Source organism: Apis dorsata, unplaced genomic scaffold (genome assembly GCF_000469605.1).
Source record: "Apis dorsata unplaced genomic scaffold, Apis dorsata 1.3 scaffold_89, whole genome shotgun sequence".
Lineage (NCBI taxonomy): Eukaryota > Metazoa > Arthropoda > Insecta > Hymenoptera > Apidae > Apis > Apis dorsata.
Genome location: NW_006263387.1, coordinates 265,402 through 281,669, shown reverse-complemented (window position 1 = coordinate 281,669; position 16,268 = coordinate 265,402). Strand labels below are relative to the sequence as shown.

Sequence of the window (16,268 nt, the reverse complement as noted above, 5' to 3'; positions counted from 1 at the left end):
ACTGAATACTTAATGGTGGCGCCATCTCTCGATTTATTTTATAAATATAATTCTATCAATACTGAACAGTGGCGCCATCTCTGGACTTCATTTACAAATATAATTATTTCAACAATTAACAGATGGCGCCACCATTCAGTTTATACGCTTTTTCTAGAAATATAATTCTTTCAATACACAACAGATGGCACCAGCATTCGCGTTATACTCTTTTACGAATATAATTTTTCAATACTCGATAGATGGCGCCACTATTCACTTTATAATCTTTTTCTAGAAATATAATTCTTTCAATACACAACAGATGGCACCAGTATTCACTTTATATATTCGTTTTCTATCTTTTTCTTACAGTTTACTTTCTTTGTCTGTAATACAGCTATAGAATTGACGGGATGGAAAGTGCTACCACCTGTAGGCTTCTTATACAACTATTAAGTCCAATCTGCCGAAAACGATTTAATACGTATAAAAAGGTATTGAAAAATATATATTTATATTTATATTGCAATAATTATCACAAATAAAATTATTTATAATTTTAAAGTATATTCGTACAAAATATTTTATATAAAAACAATTAATAAGAATTGCAAACAAATTGCAAAAAATTTAAACGTAAAATCATTGTTCTAATATTTTTTGTTTGAGTTAAAATATTAGTTTGTTTTTGCTACATGTTCAAATGTATATGCTGTGCAGCAGCAATAATTTGAAGTCGTTGTAATTCAACTTTTTGTTCTTTTAATTTTAAAAGTTTTTTTTGAACTTCTAATTCACTTTGTCGTATTGCCATTTTTTCTTTATGTCTTTTTTCTTTATTTTTCTCCGCAAGAGCAAAATGTTTTGCCAATTCATCAAGAAATTTGTCAAAGAGTGCCGTCAGAGTTTCTTTCTGATCCACTGCTTCATTTTTGTTACTTGTAGAAGAATTCGTTGGCGATGCCGCAAGAGGATCTTCTTGTTGCTGATTGACAACAATGTTGCTCGATTCTTCGTTCACTTGTTTTGGTAAGATAAACATATATCTTGCAGAACCAGGTGGTGATGGAAAATCATTTTTATCCAAGTACATATGCTTTTTCTTTTCTTTAAATATTTCATCCAACGCTCTTTTATGTTCCCATTGTCCATAATGTCTCATCCTACCAGGTTTTTTTAATCGTTCTCGAAACACAAGATTTTTGTATTTTCGTTCTAGAACACGCCATTTGTTCTCGCATTTCTGAGGACTGAAGTAAAATCCATGTTTTTGCATCTCAAGAGAGATCATTTCAAACATCTCACGTAAACTTCGAATTTGAGTCGATTGCCCTACCATCGAATGATATTTTTTATATTGATTAATAAGACATGCAGTAGCCTTACTGGTCCACAAATTTAAAGCACCAACATCAGCACTAGAAGGAATTGCGTTGTTACTTTCAAAACCGGGAAAACTGTTTTCGTGTTCTTCTTCAATATATCCTTGTACTGGTGGTTCCACTTTGATTTCCATTTGTGCGTCGAGGGTTTCTCCTTTTATAAGAATATATTTACACGTCAAAGTGATTTAAGCATGTTTTAAATAAGCAGAAAACAATAATTGAAAAGGAAAAAACAAGTAAGTCCATTGATATATTTATTAACAATATAAAATAATTTTTAACAGTAAAAATTAAAATTTTAAAAAAGCAGCAGAAGCATTCAAGTTTCCCGCGTAAAACAAGATTGTTTATTATAGGCATCTAAAACGTGTCTACGGTTGACTTTCGAAATATACGATATGAGCGCCAGGCATTCGAAACAGCATAGAATCAACAATGAATACAGGGCAATAATAGGACCTAACCTTGTTTGAAAACTAGTTTCTTACCTTTCTGTTCTGTAATATCGGCCATATTAGCACACAGTCGTAACGTAACCTCCGTTCCAATCTCTGAGAGAAGTACAACACAAGTGCCAATCTCGGTCGTGGTACGGTCTTGCAGAGGGCCGAAAAACCAATGAAAACTAGTTCCAAACCGGTTTCATATTGGAAACTGGTTCCGTACGCGTCAAGAACTGGCGGCCATATTATCTTGTACTTTACAAATACTAAAGATACGTTAGCTTTTCCAACCAATGAAATTGTACATCGTACGAGTTTTGAACATATTCAAATATAAATTAATTTATGAAAAGGAAAAAACAAGTAAGTTACACGTTACAAACTTCCAATTTTAAAAGCTTGTATTCATAATAATATAATTATAACAAAAAAAATGGAAAATAAAAAATATTTCTATAGTTCCACGGTTACTTGATAATATTTTTTTTTCAAAATAATTAAAAATAATAATTCAATATTGAACTATAATATATATGAATATCTGAGAATAAAAAATTGCCGTCGAACTAATTAAAATGTAAAAATGATGTAAAAAACACTTTACTATTATTATATTCATATGAAAATAAATTATTAAAACCACATTCCAGATTTTCTGATAACTTTATTACATCATTCATGTTAGATCATATTAAATAATTGCATAAATTGTATAGATTTCATATAAAGATTTATAAGCATTTTTATGATTCAATGAAACTTACATTATATTATGAATTTTTCACATTGTTAAAATGCATAGAACATTGAGTTTCTTTCTTCACTTTCCACAATACATCTTATAATTCATAATTACTTTGAATCTCTTATATAAAACATATGTGCATAAATACATACATGTTTATAAATATATATTTCACATAATCTTTATAATAGTGATTTACTTTTCATTTAAAAACATTAGAAATTTTTAAAATTATATTTTAATCGAACAAACGACAATCGATAAACTATTTATTGCAAATTTTTTGCGTAATGAATCTAATTTTTGCAAGATGATCGATTCCAGGTAAGTATTTTTAAAAATATTTTCTTTTTTCTTTTTTTTCTAGACAACGTCTAGAATATTACCATGAATCTTCGCACGCTCTGATAGCAATGCCGACACCGGAAGTGAACTATTTCGTGAACCAGCCAGGGCTAATATAATCCCGTGCGTATAAAACACCACTCTACAATATAACGAGATAATAACACCCACACAAGAGTTTCGCGTAAAGCGTGCAATGAACAAACATTCCGAGCGGGACTCGCCTCGTCACGGAACGCGAGGAAACGAGCCGAATGCTCGGGATTCCTTGTTTTAGGTCATCGTTCGTTCCGATTCTCAGATCCGTCCTGTTTTTCTCATACATTCATTATTATTATTCACCGGATGCGTTTCCCCCTTGTTCTAAATGTGTTCGACACATGTAACATTTTTTTACTAACTTCGTTTAATGATAAAGGTCCAAAGATAAATAGCAAATTTAATATTATTGTTAAAATATTATATTGCGTATTAAAATAATAATTCAAAATTTTAAACACTTATACGAACCCCTTTTCTTTTTCGCTTTATATTTCCCGCCCTCTGGAATCGAAGTTTCGCTCGCGATACACCCTCGTAACCCTAAACGCGATTTCGATTATTGGTCCGATATTCGATAGCAGCGATATTTGATCGGTCGAAAGAGTAAACGTCAGGGTGGTGGAGAGAACGATAGTAAAGGAAAACGGGACTAAGAAGAGGGGTGAAAGAGAAGAGAGATTTTGATGGGCTGTTTCGTGCTACGAGAGGGGACTGGTGCATAGGAGACGGGAGAGAGAGGCGATATCTCGACAGGGACAGGAGTGGAGTGCGTGCGAACGAGTAAGGACGGCCGTGCTCGCCTTTCGTCGGCGTTTCGTATGAGTGCGTGAGTGCGTGCGTGAGTGCGTCCTCACAGGCAGATACTTTCGATTTCCAACGATTGGCGAACCTTTGCCGAGTACAACGTTGCACTAGGAAACGGACATGATAGTTATCATAGAGTGAAATAGTACGTGTACGATACGTCGAATCGTGCTGCTCGTTCCTTTCGATTTTGTGCGCAGTGTGCATGTGTGTATGCGTGTGCTTTTCTTACGACAGGTGCCTTTTTTTGGATTTTTCTTTATTAAACTTGTTTTAGATTTCATATATGTACATACAGTCGTATAGAATCAATGGCTATTTCTATTATTTGCATTATGGCTCCTTAATAACAAATATCTATCGAGAATATTGTTTCTTCAAAGTAAAAGGAAAAATGATATAAATTATTCCCGGCTGAACGAAACGTGTCTTCTGTCAACGTGCGCGTGCGAACGTACATATGTGTCAAAGACATCGATTTTAAATCGAACGTTCGCAGCTGCTCATGTTCTTTGTTGTTAGAAGAATTTGTGCCAACAGTATGAATACCAAATATTGCGTGTGAAGAAAAAAATATTTATTTTGACAAGTAGAGAATCGGAACGAATCGAAAGGGATTGTGGTGTCGCGTAAACTCGGGCGCGCGTTTGCGAACGCGCCCATCGCGCGTCCAACATGGCTACCACCAGCAACACGACGACAAGCGCCGGTGAAACGAACGGCAGTAACGTGCCACAGTGGAAAAGAGACTTAATACAGCGTCGTAGGCAACAAAACAAAGTTCTCGCGAGTAACGGGGCCAGTGTGAAGCTATGTTCCGCAGTAATTGGCTCGTCGACGACAACAACGAGTGGAACAACAGAATTCATTGATTCGACCGGTGTTCAAGAACAGTGTATAGCCGGCAATGTGTCATCGAGAACGCGGACGACGAGCAGCGGAGAAGATAGTGTGAACATGGTGAATATATCGAGTGTTAACGGTAGTAGTGGTGGAAGCGCCATAGCTGGTGTCGTATCATCTTCGCCGTTTTTCTCAAGAGGACCGGCGTGTGGCGCCATCGTCAGCAGCGGAACAACCGCCACTACGGACGTTGCCTCGACAGTCGCGTGCAACATGCGTCTCGAAGTGGATCTTTCGTTCTGCTCCGACTCGGAGGATGTTGCGAACGATATGATGAGTAAGTCGTCGACGGACATGGAACGAAAATCGGAACAAGGTGACGGTTTGGAAATCGAAGAATCCAAGCAGGACGGGAAAGGCAGTGATTTGTTGTCAAATTGCGACGAGCATCGTGGCTGTAGAAGCAACAAAGTGGAGAGAGATCTTCTTGCGGATTTGGCGAAAATGAAAACTGGTAAAATCGAAACAGAAATGGCGAGGAATCGAGAGGCGAGTGACGACGGTGAAAGCGACAGTTCGGAAGAGCTGCAATACGGACCGGGAATAGTGAATAAATTAAAGAGCAAATATCTTAACCTCACTCTCAAAGAGATGAACAAGAATCGCGTCTCGGTGCAACGTTTTAGACGAGCGGCGAGTCTCGAGGATCTTTTGGATTGTGATGAGGAACATGGGGAGAAAAACGTGAGAAAATACACGAAACGAACGACTAATGGTGCTGCCGCGAAAACCGACAGGTATAGAAATGCTTCCCGCGGCAATGAATCGATGAAACGAGCACGAAGCGTCGAAACGTTACTGAGGTACAATGGGGCAGATGAAGTTGGTAGTACCCACGGTGTATCCCACGGTCGTGCTACCACGACGAATGGTTTGAAACAGGAACCGGTCAACGATCATATTATCCTGATCGATCGTAACCCGGTGAAAATAGAAAGTCGATTGAGCGAGCTGGACAGGCCGAAACCCGTGAACAAACCGAAGAGGATCAAACCGTTGTTGGCTGAAACGGAAAGGCCGCCCCCGGATCTAGTCAAGACGACGATGAGGATCTTCGAGGGATCCGCGAGGAAGTTGAAACCAAAAGGCGAAGTTGCCGCGAAAGTGGCCACGTTTAAAACGATCAATGACACGTTTAAGGCGCAGGCACAGAAGAAGGTAGGGCCGAAACCACCTATTCAACCTAAACCATTTGTAAACGGGAATTCCAGGCCGATTCCAACTTCCCCGAAGAAGATCGTGTTGCCGCAGAAACCTACGGCGGAGTTGATCGAGACTCAGGACGGGCAGGAAGAGTATCACATCGATGGCGTAATCACGGATCCTATAGTGCAGTCTGTGTCCTCGGTGGTCAGCAAATTCCAGCAGATCGAGAAGTCGCATTCCCCGTCCCCGTCGCCCGAGCCATCCTTCAAATTGAAATTCTCGCCCGCGCCCAGTCCCGAGCCTCAATTAAGTAAATTAAAATCCTCTCTGGAGATCAGCATCAAATCACCGCCCGTAACGCCCGTTCTTTCCCCCAGAATATCCTCGCCCAGGTTGCAGAGCCCTTCGTCCCCGATGAAGGACGCGCTTAGGCAGAGCTCGCCGCGCGTGCACAGCCCGCCATCCCCGATGAAGGATCTGACCAGACAGAATTCCAGTCCCGTCCACAAACCGCCTCCGAGTCCTAGCAGGGAGTTGTTCAGACAAACGTCCATGCCCGACAATGGAAAGTTGTCGCGGCAGCAACAAATCGAGGAGAATGGGAACATAGTGAGCATCGTGGAACATCCTAGGCAGCAACAGCCTACGGAGAGGATACAGAGTCCGACTGAACGAGAGAAGATTGAGGATAAGTCGCCGATCGACAACGCGAATCACAGCGACGATGAGCACGAGCGAGAGGAACTGGATGGCCCGAAGACGATTTCGAAAACGGCGTTGGAGAATATCGCGAGAACCGGCGTCACCATGCAATTTTGCTTTAGCGATAAACCGATATCCAATAAGAGTTACTTGCCTGGATTCAAACAGAATGGGCAGAAACCAATGGACGAGCAAAATCAACCGGACACACGAACAGAAACGAAGTTGTCGTCGCTAGAATCCCGGGGCAAGTCGTTTTTGTCCGGAGGTTCCGCGAACGTTGTAACGGATCAAGAGACAGTCTCCAGGCTGCAAGAGAGATTAGAGTTGGACAACAAGAACGACAGAAAGAACGAGGATGTTAAGGAGGAGACGGAGACCAAAGCGAACGTTGAAACGAAACCAATCGGTGCTATCTGCAGTCTGGGTTTGATCAAGTCCTCGACCAACAGTTCGTATCCGCAGGGAAACGAGTCGAAGACGATAAGATGCCAAAAGACCGACTCCCCTCCCCAGAAACAGATAGGGATAATCAGACCCCTCGTATCCACCAAGACGCAACATCCTCAGCAAAATCTGAGCAATCGAGAGTTGGAGAAGAATCTGATCAATCGAGTGAAGAGCATAGAACAACCAACCAAAGTAGTGGTTAGCTTGAAGAGCGCGGACGAAATTCAACCTGCTAAAAAGTCGAATTCAGGTGGCGCCGGATTATGGGAGACGAAACCTTGGAACCAGCAAAACAATACCATGGTGTTCAATTTCAGTAACCGGAAGGAGGTGCCCGATTATATCGAGAACGATGGACTCATCATTAAGAAGAAACGGGAGAAGCCGAAGGTGAGTCATCAATAACTTCTTATTTTTACATTTATTACATCTTTATTTTCGAAATTACGCCGAAATTAATCTATATATTAACTTTGCGATATATAATTACGAATTTAATTAGTCAATACGTCGTTGAAAATAGATAGTTCGTTAAAAATATCGTTTAAGAGATTTAGATCATGCAAATACTTTCTAGTCGCAAAAAGTTTCGTCACGAGATATGATTTAAAGTATTGCAGTTAGAAATTAAACAGTTCGTGACTGGATTGCGAAAAAAATTCGCTATCGACACGGTTCAATGGCGACCCGTCACGGACGACTTTCTTTTCGTACGTGTACGTATAATTCAAAGCATTTCACTTTCTTTTAATATGACTTCGAGTTAACAAAAGCATACCGGTGGCATCGAGGCGTACGTGTTCTCACGCCGACGGCGTACGTAGAATTTCAAGTGATGTCTGAGCATGCGCGGCACGCGGTCACATTTAACCACCTCGTACGCGACATTTATTTGTTTTCCATTCCAGTGTCGGGTAAGAAGGATGTCGCGCGCTCGTCGTAAACTTGTCCCAACAGCTGATGTCGAGCGAAACGGTAACGCGACCCTCTAACAAATACGCGGCTCCTGTTCGATCGTAATCCTACACCTGGTTTCAAACTTCTTTATCGTAGAGTTCTTAGAGCTTTGAACCTTTATTCGGTGAACCGTTAACACGTACACGTGGAATACACGATTAGCTGAGTTAGAAGTAATTTATATCGATAAATATAGACTTTTTTTTTATTTAATATAAAGCTTTTTATAGCCTACAATTATTTAGTATAAATAGATATGATAGAATATTAATATGAATAGATATGAAATAAAATACGGATGCTATAACACAAAGATAATAACCCGTTTGAAGATGCTAATAATAAATATAATATAATAAATGAATAAATTTAAGATTCATTAATAAAATTAAATTAATAAAATAAAATTGTTGTTCGAACAGATTAGACATTGAATCTATTGAAATAAAATCTATATGCATATAGGATTTCGAAAGATTAATTTCTATTGTCTAATTAACATTATTATCGATAGATAGAACCAAAAGTGACTACGCGGGTTAATTTAGTTGGATAATGAATCTATTATTATATAGGATTGAAGGAGATAAATTTTTAATTAGATAATTAGAAAGAATTCTTTAATTGATATAAAATATTTTAATATCAATTATAAATATTACTTTGAAATAAGTATTTCATTTAAAAAAGATAGGTTTCAAATAAACAATCTTTAACTTTAATTACATTCCATATACATCTAAAAATACTTTAATCGTTTATATCTAAAAATTATCGCGTAACTATAATTAATACATTTTAACATGCATTATCAATATGATATGATATTTTTTATTATCATCCTGCAAAGATTCGTTATAATCAATATAAATCATTATCGATCAATTAAGATTCTCGTTGCATAAATGAATAAAATAAAAAATAACCCAATGGATTATCACGGATTAATTTGGTGTTAAAAATCAATCATTAGCAATGAAATCGAGTATATTTTGCTGAAAATGCAGAAAATTAAGATATCGCAATCGAGAAATTGGTACTGAGGCTGACTTTCTCGTATTAGATAACCCGGAAACTTGTTCGATCGAATACGATTTGTCCTACAATTTCTTCGTGTCAATAATTCTCTTATAAATAATTTTCCAACACAATTTTTCTCAGAATTATCAATTTCTCGATGATTGAATGATCTTTCTTTTAATTGATCTCTTAATTGACTGAATTTACTGAAGAATGTATTAAATTAAAATTATGTAGATTTTTAGATAGAATAATAATCTTAATTTTTGTAATACGTTATAAAACAATCAAGAATTTTACTAATAAACAAATATTAATAATTGTTTCTAAGAATCAAAATTGGATAGTATTGATTTGTATAATTGATTTGATAATTTTTTATAAAATTATTGCTTCGACTCAGTTTTCAAATTTTGAGCATAACTTTTATTTCAAATAAACTAAATAACTAATATCAAAAATAAAACTTTTCTTTTTATAAAGATTCTCAATTGTTACAAATTATAATAAACCACATAAAAAGTCCATATTAGCTTCATCAAATTTTCAAAGTTAAAATTAATCAGCTTAACTTCCAAAAAACTCGATTATAAACTAAATTTTATTCAATCTTTATCTAATGATCATAACGGAAATTTCGTGGAAATGAAGAATCGCTCTTGTCCTGATATAAAGGAGGACCGTTTAACGAACCGAAAATTGGAGCGTGCATCGAGACCACAAGTCTTTGAATCGCACGAAACAAGAATAACGATTAAGCATTTTTTTTTTAAATATATATTTACCTCAATGCATTGAACAGTCTCCTTCGTGACACTTTGTGATATCTTCCATTCGATCGAATCAAGCTCTCCAATCGTCCTTGAATCGATTGAAAGGCCTTCTAGAATCGCGAAGACAGCGTTCCTTCGCGTATCACGTGTATGCATGCCTCACTTCCAATATGGTCCGTGTTTTTCTTTTTTTTTCTTTATTTTCGAAGACCAGCCTCTACGGATTAAAATTGCAATTAATAGCAGCTTGCAAAAATATATGATATTTTAAATCAGCAAATAGGTGTTTAATAATGCATGCCGTAAACCAATTAGATTAGTGTAAAGACGATGAAATCAGCCCGTTAACACCTACGCGATTCTCTTCGTGTATCCGTGTCGGCGTAGAGCCGTTGTTACACCTCTGCAATTCCTCATTTTTCTTGCGATACGAATATCGTAAACTCGAGAATCTTGATTTTATAACGTTTTATAAAAACGAGTTTATTGATAGAACTGAATATGTTTATTGAAACAAACGAAAGGAAGGAGAGAATTTTGTGCATAATTTCACATTGGTGAAAACGTGATTGTGGTTTTAAGATATATGCGTCCACTTGAAAGTTTCTTATGAAGTTACTCTTGGGAATTTTTGAAATTTTTACTATCCTCATTTACTTTCATTCGCGAAAAATAGTCTCAAGAATAAAATTTGTGACAGTTTTATTCTCAAATATTCAAGATACTTCGAAATATATAACTTATGCAATTAGAAAAAAAAGTTTTTATATTTGCAACAATGTGATAGAATAATGAAAATGAATAACATACTAGAATAATCAAGGATCCCGGATCTGCATAGTATCATTATCTGTAATTAACATCATATATAGATGATATTAAAAATTAAAACGTTGAAGCTATTGTTATTATATAGATCTCTATTAGCATTTAAATTTACTTCTCTTTACGTTTAATTCATTCCATTTATTTACATGAATAATTTATTTCTAAATCAATTAGTTGTAATTAGAAACGAAAAAAAATGATTGATTATCATGATCAAAATTAATATCTTCTACATCTTAATTAAAAAATAATACTTCACTGTTATCCAATATTGCCAATCTTCATCTTTATGGTGTAAGATTACCATTATATGCATATTTAAGAAATCAAGGGTCAGGGAAAGATAAAATTTCGCGTGATATGCGTAATTCGATTGATAAACATGTCTCCAAGATCGGATTACTTGTCTTATAATGCTAAATCCGTGTTGTATGACAATAATTTTGATATTACTCGAGAGTTGTTATACAGGGTGTTTGGTTGTAGACAAGATATACTTTCAAAAAAATGATTCAGAAAAAAGTAAATTATTTCAAAAGAGACACAATCTAAAGATCATGTGATATTTCTTTTTTTTTCAAACGAAATCATATAGATTTAAGTATATATCCGTATTGAAAAATCACTAGTTTAAAAGATTTGCAAGACTTATCATTTACTGTAAAAGATTCATGCTCTTAATACATCTCTCATACAAAAAAATCTGACAAATTTTAAAATAAATCAATGACACTTCAACGTGTATAACTTTTTTGTAAGGGAATATCGATTGAAAATGCATGACCTTCGTATGACCTTTACCTCACAAAAGACTAATTACATCATAGCATATCCTTTGAAGTGACCGTTCACTTCCTTTCTAAACTATTGTTCCATACACAATAAATAGTTGTCCATTAATTTACATTTTATAACCAAACTTCCTGCAACATATATCATTTGAAGTTTATATTACCCTCTCTCGCCAATAGTTAAACAGAAATTAAGTAGCCTATCGAGTATCGAGTTGTGAAATTAAATGGATACCTCTAAACGACCCTAATCGATCGAAAGTTCTCCTCGAGTTTTTCGCTTCGAGCTGGAACAAAAAGTCGGGGGATAAAATGGAGGAACGTTTCTTCGTGTAGAGGAGTCTGAATCGGTCGAGACACGCGATCGGTATCTCGAACACTTGGTCGTGTTAATTAACCTTCGACGACCTCGTAATAATTACGCAATCGTGAGCGTTGCACCTCGTGTACACGCGTTACGATCCGGTTGATTATCACGAGCTTTGATAATTGATCTAATTAATCGAGAAAAATATTAACCGCGTGGACAGGAGGGGAGACGTTTGTAACGAGGTAAAAGGATCCCTTCACCGTGTGATGCGCTAGAGGAATTAGGTCGTGGAACGATTCTCCGTTGAGAACATCTTCTCTTCTCTTTTCTTCTCTTCTCTTTTTTTTTCCCCTTCCTTTCTTTCTTCTTTTTTTCTTGAACGTGAAAAACTTGGAGAAAACTAGCCAACGAATATTAGTGACTATTATTGATCATAATGGATGGTTTATCGTGAAAGTGATGTATTTTATGGTTTTATGGATTACTATTAAGTTTCTGTTTTGAGAATTAATTTGATCTAATTTAATTAATTGTTATTAATTTAATTGTTTAAGATTAGACTATCGACAATTCAAAATATATACGTGTTAAAGTTTTTTATAATTCAGTGTATAAGCTCAATTTTGTAAAACTTATTTATTTGAACAGACTTTTGGAATTAATTCGTGAAAATACAAAGATTCGATTATAATTTTATGTTTTAAATAAATAACTTTGTAAAGTATAGAATTGGAATATAGGTAATTTCAAAATAATATTATAATTTTAAAAATATAATAGAAAAATAGTTTGAGATAACATAGATATGTTAAAAGAAAAAAATTATCCTAACAAAGCTTAATATCTTAATAGACAACAAGAAAAAAGAAAAAGCAATTGTTTTTTCGAAAACAATTGTTTATATCTTTTAATTTTATTTTTCGATTTCTTGTTTGATATTTTATCCATTCTATTTCTAAAAATCTGTTCAATTTGCTGACCAAATTATTGGCCAAAGCATGTGTATTGAATATAAATATATATATATATTTATATCATTATTATTTTCTATATTCGATAATTTCTGATAACTGTCGATAACACTATCAATAATAGTCACAGCGTAAGTATTTTCAACAACAGCATTAGATTTTATTATTAAAAAAAGAGTAGAAGATGAATTTGAATTGGAAAAGGAAAAAAAAAATAGGAAATAAAATTCCTGAATGATAACCCTCGTGGAATTCCTGGAGGTAGCCAACTGAAACGATGCGCGCGTTTCGTAATGCAGGAAAGAAATTAATTACTAACTTCATATTACGTCTGAAGTGATACGCGTGCGATTATATACGTTTTATACGCAACACAAACGCTATTTTAGGTAAAAGGTGACGATAAGCTTCGATAAATTTTCCAATAACGATAAAAATCTATTATTAAATTCTTTCAAGTTCTCGATACCACAAATAACAGAGAAGAAGAAGGAAAAGAAGAAGAAAGCTTGTCCAAATATTACATATGAATGTATATCTGTGAATATTTCCACTTGCGATATGGATTCCCCCGTGTATTTTGAATCTTTCCAGTAACGGTAAAATCTTTCACAATCTTCTGAAAGTTTATCTCCGGTGAAAGCAAAGAATTGAGTGGTATTTTTGTGTCTTAATTGTGCCACAAGTGGCTATGGAAATAAAGAATTCTGCGTGTTTCCATAGTGGGCTTAATTGTCAGGCCCTCCTTCCCAGTTGCAGAACTTGATTAATTTTTTAAAAAATTGAAGAAGAAATTTGAATATATAGTAATTAAATTATTATATTTTTGGAATAAAAATGTTCATTACCTGTTTTCAAAATGTGGAAAATATTTGCTGAAAATATCACGAAATAACAGTGAATGATATAACAGTGTTTAATCAGAGGCTGACGAAATAAAAGTTTCATTGCATTACGATATAAGAAGTATTGAAAATATTAAATTTCTATATTATTACGAATTACAAATAGATAAATAAAATAAATTATCATTATGTAAATGAGCTGGCTCTTAGACGAATGAAAATAAGAAGGAATGGATGCCAACTTCCTTCATATTCGAGAACCTGTTTCTCAAAATCTCAATTGAACAATAATTTAATATTGATCGAAAAAGCATTAAGAAAGAAAAGGAGATAGAGAAAATACGTAATAATAATTTGAAAATAGTGAATATATGTAAATTTATTCACGTGTATATATAAATAATTTACAATAATTTATTACAATAAAAAATTTATTGAGGGAAAAAATCAATTTAAATCAATTTTATCAATCCATATTATCAAAATTCATATTGTTAACAATATAACAATATATATTCAATATTCCTTTCATGCTCAAACGTTCGATTAATTTAAAGGAGATTTCTTCTTTTTTTTTTTTTTTAGAAAAATAGATACCATCGTGTTCGTTTTTCCTGTGTTACATCAGTCGATCGAGTATTTACCGCAGAAAGTATTCGCGACAACAGTAATAATACGAAAAGCGAGGAAAACATATTTAATACTTATGTAAGATCGCATAATCATCGATTCCGTGTCCCTTCCGGTTCTTACGTCCTTATACGAGGCAAAATGCCTTGGACGAAGAAATGCCTGCTAATACGTTTATGGTGACAAAACGATCATCGTAAACGTAATAATAATAACGTGAAGGAAAACCAGGTTAACTAGATCCAGTAACTAGTTTACCTTATCAATACACAGTTAAACATCTACATTCCTTGCTATAATTATGCTGGCGACTTTCGAGTTGATCAAGATTTGTCGAGCGTGAACGAACGTTTAATAATTCTTGAAAAATGTTTGTTGATATAATTCGAAGGAATTTTTAATTTTTTTCTTTTTTTAATATTGAAATTTATGAGAAGTTATTTAAGTTATTAACAACAATTATATATAACAATAGCATGTATGATTTCTTATAATTTATGAAATCTTTATTCTATCAATCTTTGGATAAATTACGACTTGTTTACGAATAACATTTACAATAAATATTTTCAAGATTATTATGATTTACAGGAATATTGTATTATTATCTTCTAACGAGTATCTAAGTATTTTATATTTCATCATAATTCGAATAATTTCGTTGTACGTTCAACATCTATCGATTTAATAGCTATCATCGAAGAAAAATAAACACATGACAATCATTATCTTTATATAAATACGTTTCTCATCACGGATATATATATATACAGTCAGCCACAAAAGTTTTCATATCAACAATAATATTTTATACAAAATATTACATTATACAATGAATTATATGTAGAGCAATTTTCTTTAATATCATAATTCAATATTGTTAATGTCAATATAAATTTTCAATATTATTTTTTTCAAATATATAACTTCTATAAAATATTCAAACATATTTAAATGCTCTATTACCTTGTTGCAAGATATTAGATGAAAATTATATTTGAAACGTGAGAAAGTAAGGAAAATTTAAAGCTTGATAAAAAAGTATACGAAGACTTTTGCCATTGTCTGTACCTCATCTAACCCATGTCTAAAGTTTAGGAAACACACCTCATGATGAGTCAGTTGGATATTTATCGGATTGGTAATTAAGAAGACGCAAGCGATATTGGATATCGCCGATGCGTCAGGCGCTTCTTCTATCGATTTTTTTCCAAGTGACCCTCGATAAGGGATCGGGAGTGTCTGAGGGGAAGCGATACGGTCTTCGATAGAAGACGGGCTTCGACGATTTTACAAAGAGCCCGATGAGATCGATGAAGAGAAAGGAAACTTGCGATATATATCGTTCGAAGAACCACTGTTCTCTCGTTTCGTCTCCAGATTTACCGTATTGCATGTGTACGGTAATCGAGTTTACGCCTGGAGAAGGTATCCTTGACCTTCTTTCTTTCGATAACTATTACCGTAGTCCGCTATTTGCATCGAGTTATAGCATCCATGTTTTTTTTCTCTTTCTCTTCTTTTTTGAGATTTTTCGTCTCGATGATTTGCAATCAGATTTTTAATTCGTCAAGATTGGTTTTTTTTTTCTTTATTTATTTTGCCATTAGTCAGCTATTGCTTGTAAATACATGGAAATCTTATCGTATCCGAGGTGATAATCATTTTAATGGAATTGNTATATATATATATATATATATTTTCTGTAAGAATGAACAATTTAAAAATTAAATATTATAGAGTAAACAAATTTCCATATATTATTCTACAGATAACAATTAAAAATTCTAAATATGCAACACAATACGCGCGATACTTGTAATAAATATATTCATCTTATATAATATACGAACTTAAATTAGCCACAGGCTTTCTTATAAATTTCCGTTTGACACACATATTTGACATCGATTAAAGAGGGATCGATGGATCGTTCGCACTCGTCTCAATCCGGTGATAATTTATCGAATATAATCTCGGCGATTATCTGGACGATTCTCGATAGAGATGTTTATTTCGACCGAGAGAAAGGAACGAATTCGCAGTTCCTCCCCGATCGGCACGCGGTCACGGGAGGTCGTGGAGAAATTGCCGGTTAGAAGTCAGATAGCCGATGAACAGGCCTAGCCAAGAAATGGCAGCATCGTGGCCGGTGACATTCCATAAGACCGTATGGGAATTCTCGTATATGGCCGT

The 16,268-nt window shown here is 34.6% G+C and overlaps 2 protein-coding genes and 1 long non-coding RNA gene across 4 annotated transcripts in view; 2 read left to right on the top strand and 1 right to left on the bottom strand.

The window, feature by feature from the left end:
- Positions 1 to 594: 594 nt before the first annotated feature.
- Positions 595 to 2,057, bottom strand: LOC102675899. The gene is made up of 2 exons (XM_006611550.2): positions 1,856 to 2,057; positions 595 to 1,518 (listed from the first exon to the last, which is right to left on the bottom strand). Exons 1-2 carry the CDS (start codon positions 1,878 to 1,880, stop codon positions 674 to 676), a joined length of 870 nt encoding a protein of 289 aa, XP_006611613.1. The 5' UTR covers positions 1,881 to 2,057; the 3' UTR covers positions 595 to 673.
- Positions 682 to 3,368, top strand: LOC116185052. 2 transcript variants are annotated; one of them, XR_004149777.1, is made up of 3 exons: positions 682 to 1,011; positions 1,202 to 1,603; positions 2,923 to 3,368. It is a non-coding gene; the product is annotated as an uncharacterized LOC116185052 (long non-coding RNA). The 2 variants fall into 2 exon arrangements; XR_004149778.1 differs by lacking the exon at positions 2,923 to 3,368 and adding an exon at positions 1,724 to 1,903.
- Positions 3,369 to 4,084: 716 nt separating this feature from the next.
- LOC102675760 overlaps positions 4,085 to 16,268 on the top strand; it is a 45,130-nt gene continuing 32,946 nt past the window's right edge. The window contains exon 1 of the mRNA XM_006611549.2: positions 4,085 to 7,337. Coding sequence (XP_006611612.1) covers positions 4,422 to 7,337 — 2,916 coding nt within the window. The 5' untranslated portion in view covers positions 4,085 to 4,421. The remainder of the gene's footprint in view (positions 7,338 to 16,268) is intronic.